Here is a 15,683-nt window from a genome sequence, read left to right as displayed (position 1 = left end):
AGCAGCTTTGAAATTCTGGGTATTCAGTATCATTTATTCATTTATGATGTAATCAAAAGAACTGCCTTTCATGAATGTGCAGATTTGTGGTCCAACAAAAGGCACCTTCTTTAATGTTTGCAATCCTGGGAACTTTTTTTAAATGCCAGAAACATCACCATTCTTACATAAATCCTTAACTGCCTAAACAGGGCCATATGGATGAAATATATCAAAATATTATTTCCATTTCAATGGATATTTCCCTTCCATGTAAACACATCATTGCTGGTATGGTGTTGGTGTTTAATAAATGAAAATAATAGTTTTTGGAGTTTGCAATGAGAGGATATGAAATGCTTTTAAAAGAAATATGACATTCAGATATAAAAAAATCTCATTGTCAATTTTTATTTGCAACAGAAAGATATGAAATTTTTTTCTCCTTTGCATTAAAGTATCAAGCTGACCACTTTTTAACTCAATAATTATCATTAGCAAAATGATAAAAGCCTCATTTTTTGAGGCTTTTTGCTAAAAGCCTCAAAAAATTCCTCCACTTCTACCTTAGTAGAACCTTCTGTGGGACCTTAGGCACAAATAAGTCTAAACATATATATATATATATATATATATATATATATTTTTTTTTTTAATAGATAACTTATCCATAAAAAAGCCATAAACCTATAGCACATTAGCACTGTGGATGGGATAAATTGCTTGCCTGTTTGGATAAGACATTAGCATTTCTCATCATCATCATCATCAAATTCCTGCCATGTACCCTCAAGGGGTGTACAGGATATGACAGTACTACATGAAAAAATTACATCATTACTAACTTCCTATCTACAATTTTCCTCCAAATCAGTCTGTTACTTGTCAAGACTCCAACATTATCAGATCTTATATTTCTATCGTCTAAGGCACTTTGTACCGTATCAATCCACCTATATCTTGGTCTTCCTCTGGGTCGTTTTCCTGCCAACCTGGCAGAGAACACTTGTTTTGCTAATCTTTCCTCTCCCATTCTATTTAAGTGACCATACCATCTGAGATTAGCTCTGCTAACGCATTCCTGGATGCTGACAATGTCAAGTTCTTTCCTAATATCCTCATTTTTAATATGATATTGCCATTGATGCCATCTGTTCACGCCTCTAATCTTTCTCAGGACTCTCATATCTGCGGTCTCTAGTCTTTGGTCAAGTGTTTTACTTCTGACCCAGCTCTCAGATCCATAAGTTAAAATTGGTTTGAACACAGTCTTGTATACAGCTAATTTAGTGTTCAGACTAATTTCTTTCTTATTCCATATGAATTTATTCAATTGACTCCCCACGATACCAGCTTTGCTGATTCTGTTGTCTATTTCTATATTTAGTTTACCATCTTCAGTAAAAATTGTGCCTAAGTAGCTGAAATGTTTTACTTGTTCCACAGGTTCTCCATTCACAACACAGTTGACATTTTCAATGATTCTGCCTATTTTCATTGTCTTTGTCTTTTTATTGCTGACGTTCATACCATATCTATTACAACAGCTATTCAATTTAGTCAGAGAATCTTGCAGACTTGTAGCGGATTTATTTAGAAGTATAACATCATCCGCATAAAGCAAAGAGCTGACATTAACATCTCCAATTTTGATATCAGGTTTAATACCACATTCCTTCATAATGTGATCCATATAGATAATGAATAACAGAGGGGATAATGTACATCCTTGTTTCACACCAGATTTAACATTAAACCATCTTCCTGTACTTCCTTCAATTCTAACTGCTGACTCACAATTCAAATAAAGACTAAGTATTGCTTGATATAATGCCCCATTGACACCATATAACTGCAGCGTATTGAATAGCTTCTCTCTTGGCACCTTGTCATATGCCTTTTCCAAATCGACAAAACTTAAATACAGATCTTTGTTATATTCCCATGCTTTCTCGACTATTTGTCGTAAAGTGAAGATCTGATCCTGACACCCTCTATTTGGCCTGAATCCAGCTTGTTCTTCACCAAGCTTTTCTTCCACAATTCTTCTCAACCGTTTCTCAAGTATACTTGCATAGATCTTGCCAGGAACACTCAGTAAGGAAATACCTCTGTAATTCTCACATTCAGTTTTCTCTTCTTCAACTAATAGGTCACATTCATGGATGTTTTTCAATGACTATAGATGGGAGATAAATTTCATTGCCTGCTTATTGAATGCCTGAAGTTCTTGAAAAGGTTCCATATTTGGTCTCTAGTGCAGAGTTTCTGGAGTATACTTAGCCCACTAATTTTACTAATGGACAATAGATTTACAACTCTCTTTGGGTAGGATTCACATTAAAAAAAAAGTATTAGATAATATGGGTAAATCTGCTAGCCAGATAGTACAAAAAATAAAAAAATATATAAAAAAAAAATAAAAGAAATAAAAATTATTTTTATTCCTATTTTTTAATATTTGCAGAATTTGCATATCTAGTTAAGCATCAATCTTCACCCATAAAGTAAAACCTAACACATTAGCAGAACAGTGTGTGTATGTGTTTTCTCTTTTCCCTTTTGAGCAAATAATACTTGAATTTGCTGGCCTGGTTGGCCACATAGTTAATGTATCTGCTCTGCAGCCAACAGGCCATGAGTTTGAATCCTACCATAGACATGTACGGTTGTGATTGTCATTAGGTGTAAAATAAATTTCATTGCATGGAAGCCTACCATGTTGCTTAATGGAGTCCCAAAGTGACTTGAAAAAGTTCTCTGTTTGGTTTCTAGGGTAGGGGTTTCCAGATTCTGTAAGAAGTAAATGAAATATACCAAAACATAAAGAAAAAAAAATTAGCTTGCCTGTGGTATTAATGTACTGTAGTTTTACTACCTTTCATGGATAGGAGTTGCATAAAAAATTTGTAAACATCATTTCATTTTTGAAAATAAATTATGTAAATTATTATAATTCATTTGGTAATAGTATTATCTTATGTTTCCTGCAGAAAAACATATCTCCTAATGAGCGAGCAAGAATTAGGCTATTAACTCACAAAATAATTATTTCTCAGGTTGAGAAATTTCACTGTGAATTTTCTCCTGCATTATTTCCTGTACAAGCAAGTCAAAAAGTAAAAAAGAAAAATGCTTCTGGTGACAACACAAAATTAAAGATAAAAAAAGGGAACCAGAAATGCGTAGACATTCCAAAAGATGAAATGCACTGTAAAGATTCACATCCTAAAGATCATTCTTACAATATTTTCACAAATGAAGATAAAGATGGAGAATGTAATGGACAAATAAGAGCTGAAGATGTTACTATTTTTTCACCCAGTAATGATATGCTGAATTCAGAAGACAGTGGTGAAGAGAATACTTATATCAAAAAACAGAAAGTGAATATAAATCCTGAAAAGGATAGGCAGGTTGAAGAATTGAATTCAACTAAAGCATGTATGAATGATAGATCAACCCAGAAATATCTTTTGAAGACAAATAAACAATCTCCAACTACAAAAAAAGGCAGTATACTTAAATCATTGCCTACACAAATCTCAAACAAAGTTGAAGGAAGCATGGAAATAAAGCAGTTAAATATTAAAGAACTTACAAATACAGATAGCATTCCTATTACAAATTACTGCAGTGATGCTGAGAACTCTGATACTGAAACAAAACCTATTGCAGATTCATTTTTTTGCGGAAGTGGAAATGTGCCTTTTGAGGATGGAAACGAATCTGATAATAAAGTGGAAACTGATAGAGAACATCTACCTTTAACATTTCTAAAGTCAAAATTTATAGGAAGCCTGTCACAGGAAAATGCTAGTGTAAAACTTAAAAATAAGCAGAAGAAATCATACTCAAAGCACTCAGTAGGTTATCCAAAAATGGCCAATTTAAAAAAATTTGGCCAAGTTATGAAGAAACAAACATGGAAAAATAAAAACCATGTGAAGACTAAAAATAAATGGAAACTAGCTGGACAAGGGACATCAGATAGATTTTCAAGGTGAGATATTTTTATTGTAATACTTAACAATTAGGTAGTTTTTTTAAATGGTCTAATGTGATTTTGATTGCAATATTACCCTGATGTTGGTATTAGGTTTTAAGCTCTTTGGGTATCAAATTACCTAAGGTATAAGAGAGTAATAAAAATCTATTTAACAAATATGTCCACAAGTTTAGTAATCATGACCTAATTTAAATTGCTTAAAAACTAAATTAAATCCATGAAATGCCACTGTATGAGATTTAATTCATACAGATAAAAATTAAATTGAGGTTTACAAATCATTCCCGAATATTTGTAGAATCTATGTAAAATCTATTTTTTCTTAGCTTCAAATTCATTTATGACAGTATTCTTCACTAGTTTCTCTTTCATCCAGTGTATGTGTGTGGCGGGGGGATTAACCACATGTTATCTATCTAATTCAATAACGAATTTCCTAATTCAGTTCCTTAGTTCTTTTATGGCTCTTATAGGAAAATATATGCACATAAGCATGTGGCTTGATAAGCTAGCACTCCCCCCCCCCCTCACCCCATTCTTTTATATTCTGTCTCTCACATGTTCATCCTTATGTAGTTCACATGATTTCTAGTCTGTTCTGCACAGCTTTTTACAGTTTTTCACATGTACATTAAATTTTGTTAAGCCTCTTTAAACACTTGATTATTGGTAGCAATATCTTCATAGTTAATAAGACTTCTGATTTCTAACTTTTCTTCTGAACAAAACAAGTAGTTACCATTGTTATTAATTTTGGTCCTTTCTTCACATCTTCCCAAAATGTTGCTGTGTCAAGTCTCCATCGACAACTAGATGTTTCCTTTTTATTAAATATCAGTTGCTCTGCCCTCTCTACTGACTTGAAAAATGTCTTTACTTCTCTCATCTCGAATTTTCTGTGTCTGTGGGACCATAGACACAAATAATTGTCCACCTCACTTGACTGTTTTCTGTTCAAAAAGTTTATCTTCGCCTTTAGTGAATGCTATTCTTCCTTTCCATGATCACTATTGCTTGAATACACCAATAATAGCTCTAAATATCTCACCTATATCAATCTTCATCTCAGTAAAACCAATAATGTTAACATAATATTTCTATAATCATTGTTATTAGAATTGAAGTATATCGAGTTTTTGAGGTTCTTCCCAGAATTAACTTTTTTAGCTGTTTGCCCTGATTCCCTGGCAAATGCTGAGGGACGTTGTTTAAGTAGGCAGTGCCCCAGCTGGCATGACATGTGACATTATATATGTGTGGTTTAAGCCAGTACAGAGTAGTACCATTTGGTTAGCTAAGTCCCAGCTAGCCATTCCATCCTCATTCAGTACTGATGGCAATACCTAGAAGGTTCCAATGCCCAGCCATGGGAATGTGAAGGTTGGACACTGGATCAGAAGTCATGGTCATTTCTCTGTATTCCTTACAGGCTATGTGGAGGTCTACTCCCTGTTATGTAGCTTTGATCTTTACGCAACTATTCTTATTACTGTGTATTATATTATAAAATTAAAATCATAATATAATATTAACATCTAATTTTTATATATGACTCCCATCCATGAGGATTGTAAACCTATAGCACATTAGCACCATGGGTGGGCTAGGGATTTTCTTTCCTATTTTTATTAATTTTATACCTTTGTGTATTATTACCTGGTCTGGAACCCATGCTCTAGAGACCAAATGTTTTTCAGGCCACTTTAGTCCTCCAAAAGCAGGATGTGTGTGCTCGTATCATGCCATGAAATTCATCTACCACATAAGGACAATCACAAACATCCTTACCTACAGTAGGATTCAGACCTGTAGTCTGTTGGCTGGAGGGTGGATAGACAAACTACTTGGCCAACCAGGCTGGTAGTACTTTTATTATTAATCACACACATGCATAGTAATCCCTCAGATAACCAACTATAGTGGGAAAGCAGTTTGCATACTTGATGATTGAGGGATTGGATAACTGAAGATATGATTACATGGTGCTATACCAAAGTTGGTGGACATATTAACATCCATTCCAGGATCAGTTAATTGAAGATTTGAATAATTCAGAAATAACTATATTGATCCCCTCCCCCCAAAAGGTTGCAAAATCCATAATGACACATGTGGGCAAATAGTCAAGAGAAAAACCTGCTAATGTTTTTTAAATAGTTGATGTTGTTCTGAAAATGTATCAACAGGTTTTTCAAACAATATATCAACCAAAAAATATAAGGAATCTGTGTGGCAAAAACCATTTCAGAGGAAGATGACAAGTTGGTTCAGTGTGTTTGGAATGATATGAAAGAAGGAAAAAAAAACTATTGAAAAATATTTATCAAATAGAAATTACTTTAAAGACAGCCCCCACCACAAAATTGACATTTTGCCAAAAGACAAGTCAGAAGACCGTGCAATTTGAATGAGTTTTTTCTCCCAAGATAATTCTATCAAATAATTTCTAATTTTTTGACAATAAAAGTGAACTGCAATTATAACTTAAATTATGTGGTCTTTGGAAATAATTAGGCACATTGAATTTTGACAAAATACTGCATCATTTTTCAAAAGAAATATCAGTATTTCTGTTCATAATATCCATCATTCCATCAAAAGGTAGACTGAAAATCAAACAAGAAATTTCTGATGTACATTGGGATACTGCTTGAAGCGCTTTAGTGTCCCTTCTGGGACATATTCTTTCCTTTCTTATTGCGAAAAAAGCACTCATTTGTTTCTAGTGCTTTGTAAGTGTTTCTGCAATATGATTATATGTTTTCTAATTTTAATTTTTTACATAAAAATATCAGCACTTTGCAATTTGGTAAGTATATTAATATCAATCCATCCAGATAGTCCACTTGCAAGAAAATGAAGCCTATCATGACATGGAATCCTTACATTCCTAATTAAACACACTTTAATAGTAATAATTTATTAGGGATTCAGGAAGGCCTCATTTTCTGAAAGAGTTCACTGTTAACAGCCCACTGTTTATAAATTGAGGTAAAATTATAATGAATTTAAATGATTGGTTCCTTTGGTATGAAAACTGATCTCTACAAATTAATGATTTTATAATTTTTATAAAGAATTATCATTCATTTATAACTATTTTGCATAAATAATATTTATAAATTAAATTAAAAATACTGTATAATGAGAAGCCTTAAAGAGATGGGTCTAGTCGAGGGTCATCTGGAATTCAGCTGAATACTCATTTGCTGCAGAAACATTAGCATTAGCTGCTTTACCAGAAATTTTAACATTGTGAATTTTTGTCTAAACAAGGTCTTGTCCATGATCACTGCTCAGGTTATAAGAATTTGTTTTGATTCATATTGTCAATCCACAGCACTAATAATTTTCCATTACTTTGCTTCTTGACTATGATGTTCTTCACATCTTTGCATTAACATTTGTTGCATGTGAATGCTTTATGTTATCTGCATTAGTTACAATTGTTGAAACTGTAAAGGTATTAACTTTACACATCTAAATGATGCTCACCTGTGAATCGATGCATCGAATCACTTCCATTTTTTTTAAGCTCAGGAAGATGTCAAATTTGCTGTATGTTTAGATGACATTTTTAATGTATTGCTTAAATACTAATATTAGTATTTAAGCAATACCTTAATATTTGGCATATCTTGCAATGTAGTTCATGGTGGACCGAAATATATACAAATAGTAGAGGAGACAGTGAGATGTGTGTAATGGAGTAGAGTAGAGTGCCCTCCTGCAATGAGTTCTTGGAGGTGTCATGTTGTAGTAATGATAATAACTTTGTAATCTATACCCACAGTGCCAAATAATATAAAACAAAACAAAAAAGACAGTCGCAGACTCTACCAACATGGTTATGTGTTTGTTTTTGATTTTTTGCTGTTGATTGGAGAGGTTCATTAATTTGAATCTTCTTAAATAGAGGAAATGTAAAATGAGGCCTTCCTATATTTCACAAACTGCTTAAGTACCTTTGTGATTCATTTTATACTGTCATGTGCAAGTTATTATGGAGCAGATTTTACTCAGATTTTTCTGTATGAAAAATGTTTCCACTTCACTTTATTTCAAGGTTAAATCAAGAAAACTTATCAAATAGGTACCATAACTTTCCTGACTTAGTAAAATTTAATCTTCAGGATTTGCGAAACATCAAATTGTCTACATCATTCAATTTCATTGTAAATAATTGAGCTGATATGATTACTTTCTTACTTGCTGGATATAATTTAAGGAACTTTTTGTTTTGTTAGAATCTCTGAAACTAAATTTGACAAATTTTAATAATCAGTTGTGGAAAAATTAGGAAGAAATGGTATGGACAGTAAATGTTTTGTAAAAGAGTAAGTATTTCTAATAGGGAATGTTGAAAATTAAAATAATTCCACATCACTGTGAAGGTGCTGGTATGCCGTATCGTTGTATACCATTTCAAAAAAAGCACTGGGTATGGAGTGTATAATCAACAGCAAGTCAATGTCAGTGTTATTGATTATACACTCTGAAGTGTTACTTATACATTCTAAAATACAACAAATTAAAAGTCTCAGTGATATGCTACCAAAAACTTTAAAATGCAATTTAGGGATAAAGTAGCTCTTTCAATGAATTATAAAAGGAATTTATTGAAAATTATAATGTAATTATTTTTACAATGAATTTTCATGGTGATCAGCAACTGGTTAGAGGTTTGAGAGAAAGCGGCGAATATCATCAGCAAATTGGTGGAACAATACGGCAATCCCTCGATTAGTGCGCCTAATGCGTTCTTTAACACAGGCACATTAATCGAATATAATAACCTATGGGAAAATGTATAATTCGTTCCTCAGATTTCTTTTTTGACCCTTAATTTTTTTTATAAAAGAATTAGGGTATGTCTCAGGGTCTAGTTAAAGGAAAACCATGAAGCTGAAAGACAATAAAACATATTGTCTTTTATATTATATTCAGAATATAAATTTATTATTCTACTTCTTAACAAAGAATTGAGCTAATGTAGTTTGGCAGGCATTTTGTTTCTTTTTTTTTTCATACAACCGACGATATGGCCCTACTGCCTCTTCTACAAATTTTACTGCTTCTCTCTTCATCAGGGTCAGCCTCTAAGCATTGCTGCTTAAAAATTTTGATTGTACAAAAAATATTTTCAAATTGTTTCTGTGAAATCTCTTTTGGCTGACTATCAGTGTTATTAAATTTTCTTCATATTCTTCGGGATCTTCCCTCTGTTCATCTAAATTTAGCAGTTCGGAATCGCTCAATTCTTCAGAATGAGATTTAATTAACTCTTGGACGTTATCAATGATGGGGAAAAAGAAATGAATTTGGTTGCCAACATGCAAAATCACATGCTTTATAGATAAAATTTCCCAACTGTTATACAAGCAAAATAGTTACCACTTTAAAAACTACAATGATCATAAATTTAATTTTTCGACTTGTAATAATAAACAACTCATCCCAGAAGACAGAATGGATTCTCCTTTTTGTGACATGCGCAGAAGTGTCGAAGGGTCTCGAATCTGTGGGCATACTATAGCAGACGACATAATTTTTGGAACATAGTGTACATGGAAGTAGTGGTATGCCATTAAAAATAACTTCGTAAAATGTTTTAAATCGGTAACTAAATTATTTCATTCTGGTGAGTGACTTTTAAAATCTGTAACATTTATTTTTAAGATGTATATAGGTGCACTAATCAAATTTGGGTATCAAAAAAAATGACGCACTAATTGAAAACGCACTAATTGGGGGCGCATTAATCGAGGGATTACTGTATTCATGAAAATATCTGTAGAAGAGACACAGAATGGAAATAGCATATCTGTGAGATAGTGATGATAAGAGTGAGTCATCATTATGTGAGAGAAGGATCACCAGTGTACTACCCTATATATATAAGAACAATATTTTAAGGGGGTGAATTTTGGATTTGTACAGTGTCTTGGGCAGAAAAGCCTACCTGATTTTTTGGATGCAGAGGAAGAGGCAGTAGATGTGCTGTGTTTATATTAAAGGTGTCAGTCAGTCTGAGAAGAGAGACAGAATGAACATAGCACAATTTGGTTGTAATTGTGCTATGTTCATTCTGTTATTGAAATTGACAAAGTTGTTCTCATCCTAAAATATGGCAAGGAGATCAGTATTTTAGGGTACTGATTATGGAAGATCTTGTAGCTTGGGATATATGGGCATTGCAAAGTTTGTAGAATGAGCAAGATGTAGTGTACTATTGTCAGCAAAACTGGGAATAGGATTTGAGGTCAGACATAGGTCATTTTTGAATAGGTGAAAGAGCTTAGGAAAAGCAGAGAGCCCTTAAGCACACCTGCATTGGTGGTGAAATCTGAAGAAATAATACCATTCACCATGTCATAATGAGTTATTACCAGAGAAAATTTGCAATTCAGTTGCAAAAGGCAGGGATAACCATACAATGGTAATTTAGTAAAGTAGGCCTTCAAAGTTGCTCAGAATTCTTGGGAATATCTAGAGCAAACATTTCCATAAGATCATCATCATACGTATCAAGGATTTAGGCCTAGCATGGCCTGTTCCGGCTTTAGAAGTCATCGTTTAAGAGGACGTCCTGGTTTTCTTTTTCCGAATGGCCTGTTTTGATAATCTTTCTATTTTCTTTCTTTGAATGTGTTCTATCCATTTATGTTTATATTTTTAAATTTTTTCTATTACTGATTCTTGGTTTATTTCTTTTGTGATCAAATAGAGTATACTTTGCAGTTTTTTTCATAAACTTCATTTCTGCTGTTATTAATCTTTGTTTGTCTTTTTGTTTTATTGTCCAGATTTCACTTCCATACAATAAGACTGGTAGGGCTAATTCATTCTTTGAATGTGTTCCATCCATTTATGTTTATATTTTTAAATTTTTTCTATTACTGATTCTTGGTTTATTTCTTTTGTGATCAAATAGGAATTTTTTTGCATAAACTGCAAAGTTTATGAAAAAAAAACTTGGCATTTTTTTTCATAAACTTCATTTCTGCTGTTATTAATCTTTGTCTTTTTGTTTTATTGTCCAGATTTCACTTCCGTGCAATAAGACTGGTAAGGCTAATGTATTGTATACTTTTAGTCTGGTTTGTTTTTGAACTAGGTTTGGTTTAAATATAGGGTTAATTACATCTGTTATTTTTAAATATTTTGCAATTTTTACATTTATATCTTTTTCATTTTCATATGTGATCATACATCCTAGGTAGTTAAATGAATTCACGTGTTCTAAGATCTTGTTATCTATTATTATTTTACTTCTTGCTGGATCTTGTCCTTTAAAGGCCATAGTTTTTGATTTTTCTGTTGATATTATCATACCATAATCTTTGGTTATCTCATTTAGATCTAAAATAGCTTTCTGTAAGTTATCTTCAGAATTTGTAATTATTACTTGGTCGTCGGCAAAAAGGAGAGTGTTTAAGTTCCCAGTAGGAGAAAGTTTAATACATGGATGGAAATTTTTATTCCATTTTATTATTTCATTTAGGTAAATATTAAAAAGAGTTGCTGAGATGGGACATCCCTGTCAGACCCCTTGGTTTCTCTCTCTCTCGTATATGAAAGCTCGTGATTTAATCTTATTTGAATTTGATTATTTTCATATATACTTATGATAGCTTTTAGGCTATTATTTGGTATTTATTTGTCTTTCATTTAATATGTTAAATAAAATGCTTCTTTTAACTTTGTCAAATGCTTTTTCAAAGTCAGTAAATGCAACGTGTTTCTAAATTGTATTCTCTTCCTTTCTCCATTATTAATTTTAGGCAAAAGGCTGGGTCTATACATAATCGTCCTTTTCTAAACCCATTCTGTACTTGAGATCATCAAGTTTTCGGAATATTTCATTAGTTTGCTATTTAAATTTTGTAACAGGAATTTAGTATGCTTATACCTCTATAGTTTTTAGGGTCATCTCTATTACCTTTTTTAAAGATAGGAATCACAATTGCTTTTTTCCATTCTATTTGGGGGGTTACCAGTTGTATAAATTTTATTTAAAAATAATAGGAGTCTTTCTTTGAACCTTGTTCCTTCATATTTATACAGTTCTGAACCTAGCTTATCTTCTCCAGGTGATTTTCTGTTTCTTGTTTCTTTCAGGCTGATTTCTAATTCTCCTTTAGTTATTTCCTTTTCATTTTCATTAAGTGTTTGCCAGTTGTCTTTTTTAAAATATTTATCTGTCCACAATTCTGTGTAGAAATTCTTCTAATTTCAATTCAGTGTTAAATTTTATGTTTTCTTTAGTATCTGCATTTAGGGGTTTCAAAATCTTATATACATTGGGTCTTATTTTATATAAATCATGTTCTAAATTAGAAACAAATTTGTTCCATGATTCTCTGTCTTTTTCTGACTTCTCTTTTAGCTATGGCTCTTATTCTTTTATATTCTATTTCATGTTCTAATCTTTTACTGCTTAACCATTTATGATAGGCTTCTTTTTTTCATTTTGATTATTTCTTTGATTGTATCATCCCATATCTTCAGTTTTTTCCTTTTATTGATTTTTTTTTTGTTCTTTCCTAAGCTTCATTTGCTTGCTGCATTTAGTATCGTTTTTATATTAAGCCATTCTATTTCATTTTGTTTTATTTTATCTAGATATTGGTTAATTCTTTGTTCATATAGTCATTGTATATTTGTGTCATTTAATAGTCTAGTTTTATAAACAAATGTTTTAAATTTTCTTTCTGTTCTTGTTACTTGTAGCCATTTAGGTGGTAATCTTAATTTTATTTTAACGAGGACGTGGTCACTACTTATTTCATATCTTCTGTGAACTCTAACAGCTAATGAAAACTTTGATGTCTTTTCATTTAAGATAAAATAATCTAATATTGATTTCCATCTTCTTGCTGTCCAAGTATATTTATGTATGTCTTTATGTTTATAGAAAGAATTCATTATTTTTAGCTTATTATAAACTACAAAGTCAATCAATTTTTTACCATTCCTATTTAGGAATTCCTATATTATTATTAATTTTCATGTTTCCAATTCTTGTATTTAAGTCTCCTGCTAAAATTACATAATAATTTTTATTAATTTTATTATATTTTGTAGCTGATTATAAAATTCAATATTATCCTGTTCTCTTCCTTCTTCTGTGGCATATAAACCAATTATTCTTAAATAACCTCTATCTATTTTTATTCTAGCTTCTATTATTCTTTCATTCCATAATTTATAATGTTTTAACTGTTTTGAAAGGGAGTTGTGAATCCATGAGATGGAAATTATATTAATGTTGGCATGCTCTACTGTGGACCAAGAGTGCAGAATCCATATTGGGTGTCACTGATTAACTGGTAATATTTTGGGTAGTGGAGTTGTTTTATCTCTTTTTTTTTTTTTTTTTCATTAGATATAGGCTAGTTTTCTTGTTGAATGGATTGGTGCAGATGAGATAAGAGATTGTAAAGAGGATACAAGATGGGAGCCCAAGTTTTAAGAACAGTTGGAAATGCTATCAGGATCAAGACAGTATCCAAGCTGTTAAAATTTTTTTCTGATGGCCTAGAGGATGCATTCAGTGCCTATTTCTTTATAATGTTGGCAAGGGGTTACTTTGCCTTGATTAGTGTAAGAGTTGGAGGAGAAGAATAACCATACGAGGGCAGCCTTGTCGTTATTGGTTCCATTGGTGATGCAGAAGAGGTGAAAAATATGGTTGGCCAGAAGTTATGTCCAATGGCAACAAAATGCATGGCAATTTGTTGTTGTATGTGTTCAGCTGCTCCTTGTTGTCTTACAGGCTGGGAGATACTGGAGTTTTCAGTGAGTGATAGGCAGGATTCTTTTCTTAAACTTCTTTGACATATTGTTGGTAGACTTGTTGATGAAAGCCTTCATTCTAGTAAGAAGCATTTCAGTTAAATTAAACATGCCAAGAAATTATATTCTTGTTTAATCCTTCAACAAGTGTAAGCAAATAAAGTTTGTGTGTGAAGTTTCTTTATGACCACTCTACTTGTTAGTGTTCCATAATGCAAAGCACACATCCTTTCAATTGCATGACTTATGGGATATATATGACTTCTGCATTACTTAAACCTTGGTATGTCTTCTGGATCCTACTGAGACCTCAGTAAAGATCAAAATCAGTCTAGGTAGTGGTCCTTCTCATAACGCTTAGCATTATGCACACCTAAAAGGATGTGTGCTTTGCATTATGGAACACTAAGGCAATTAATGTCATTAGCTTCTATATACAAGTAGCCTAGTCATGAAGAAACTTGACATACAAACTTTGTTTGCTTACATGTGGATAAAGGATTAAACAAGAACATAATTTCTTGCCATTTTTAATTTAATTTATAACTAAGTGAAAAAACTTTCTGCAAGTATTTCAGTTATTTATTATTCAGTTAGAACAGATGTCTGGATCCATAGAGAGAAAACAGTGGTCATTCTAAGTAAGGGAGTAGTATAAATCACTCAGGTCATCCTATTTAGCACTGTTATGGTTCCAAAGGACAGTTGGCTGAGAGGGTCTGGATATAGGTCATTCTGCAAGATTATGGAGAGGAGAGCAGATAACTACAGCATGTTTATCAGGGGAGCTGGTTAAGAGATCAGTGTTCGGGAGGGAAGTGAAAATAATTATAGTATGGTCAAGCAAACAGTTTGTGAAAGATTGGTTACTAACAGTGAATATCTCTAACAGCTTGATTGGTGGAATTGAGAAGAGAAGCCATTCAGAGTTGCAAACACTGATGTCCCCAAGAGAGACAACCTCACTGTTTGGGTATTCAAGTTCTCATATGGACAGTGGAAAGATTAGTAGTTGTCTCAATTTGAAGAGCAATAGAGACTGGAAATGAATGTAACTGAATAGAGCAAGGAAAATTTTTACTTCAGCAGATCATGAAGAGTAGATTCAGTGTCTGTTGTTCTCTAGCATGGTATGTCTGACTTTACACATGCACAAGTTCCACCACTGTGGTGGAAAGAATCATGCAGATTGTAGTTTAGGCTACCAGTTGGGACTGTTGAAAGTTTATTTTTCACTTGGTTAGAGTATAATAAAATTAGTTTAATCCTTTATCCAAGTGTAAGCAAACAAAGTTTGCGCCTGAAAGTATCTTCAGGACTGGGATAAGGTGGTACAACACCAGGGCAACTTGTTGCAAAGGTGGAGCAAGCTACCAACACTCCTATCTCAATATCTCCTATAATGCAAAACACATCTCCTTGCAGATATGGCTAATGTTATGCATTAAAGGAAGGGCCACTACCCAGACTAGTTTTGACCTTTATTGAGGTCTCTTCAGTGGGAGCCAGGCCCAAGTGGAGATACCAGGCAGAAGCATTAGCAGGTCATTTCTACCTATAGGAGTTGCCAAATGGTGTGCCACCCTTTTTTAATAAATTACTCTGGATTTAGAGAAAAATGTTGAAAGTTTATTTTTCACTTGGTTAGAGTATAATAAAATTAGTTTAATCCTTTATCCAAGTGTGAGCAAACAAAGTTTGCACCTGAAAGTATCTTCAGGACTGGGATAAGGTGGTACAACACCAGGGCAACTCGTTGCAAAGGTGGAGCAAGCTACCAACATATCCTTTAATGCATAACATTAGACATATCCGCAAGGAGATGTGTTTTGCATTATAGGAGTGTTGGTAGCTTGCTCCACCTTTGCAACGAGTTGCCCTGGTGTTGTACCACCTT

At 32.8% G+C, this 15,683-nt stretch overlaps 1 protein-coding gene across 4 annotated transcripts in view; it reads left to right on the top strand.

The window, feature by feature from the left end:
* Positions 1 to 15,683, top strand: part of Rlb1 (lysine-rich basic protein Rlb1) — a 183,939-nt gene that overhangs the window by 55,090 nt on the left and 113,166 nt on the right. For all 4 annotated transcript variants that reach the window (XM_090403377.1, XM_090403376.1, XM_090403375.1 and 1 more), the window contains exon 5: positions 2,973 to 3,982. In XM_090403377.1, the coding sequence (XP_090259503.1) occupies positions 2,973 to 3,982 (1,010 nt within the window). The remainder of the gene's footprint in view (positions 1 to 2,972; positions 3,983 to 15,683) is intronic.

Source organism: Typopeltis vanoorti, chromosome 14 (assembly GCF_054136105.1).
Source record: "Typopeltis vanoorti isolate ZY-2024b chromosome 14, IOZ_Tvanoo_1.0, whole genome shotgun sequence".
Lineage (NCBI taxonomy): Eukaryota > Metazoa > Arthropoda > Arachnida > Uropygi > Thelyphonidae > Typopeltis > Typopeltis vanoorti.
The sequence above is the reverse complement of the archived record's forward strand: the minus strand, read 5'-3'. Positions and strand labels throughout refer to the sequence as shown.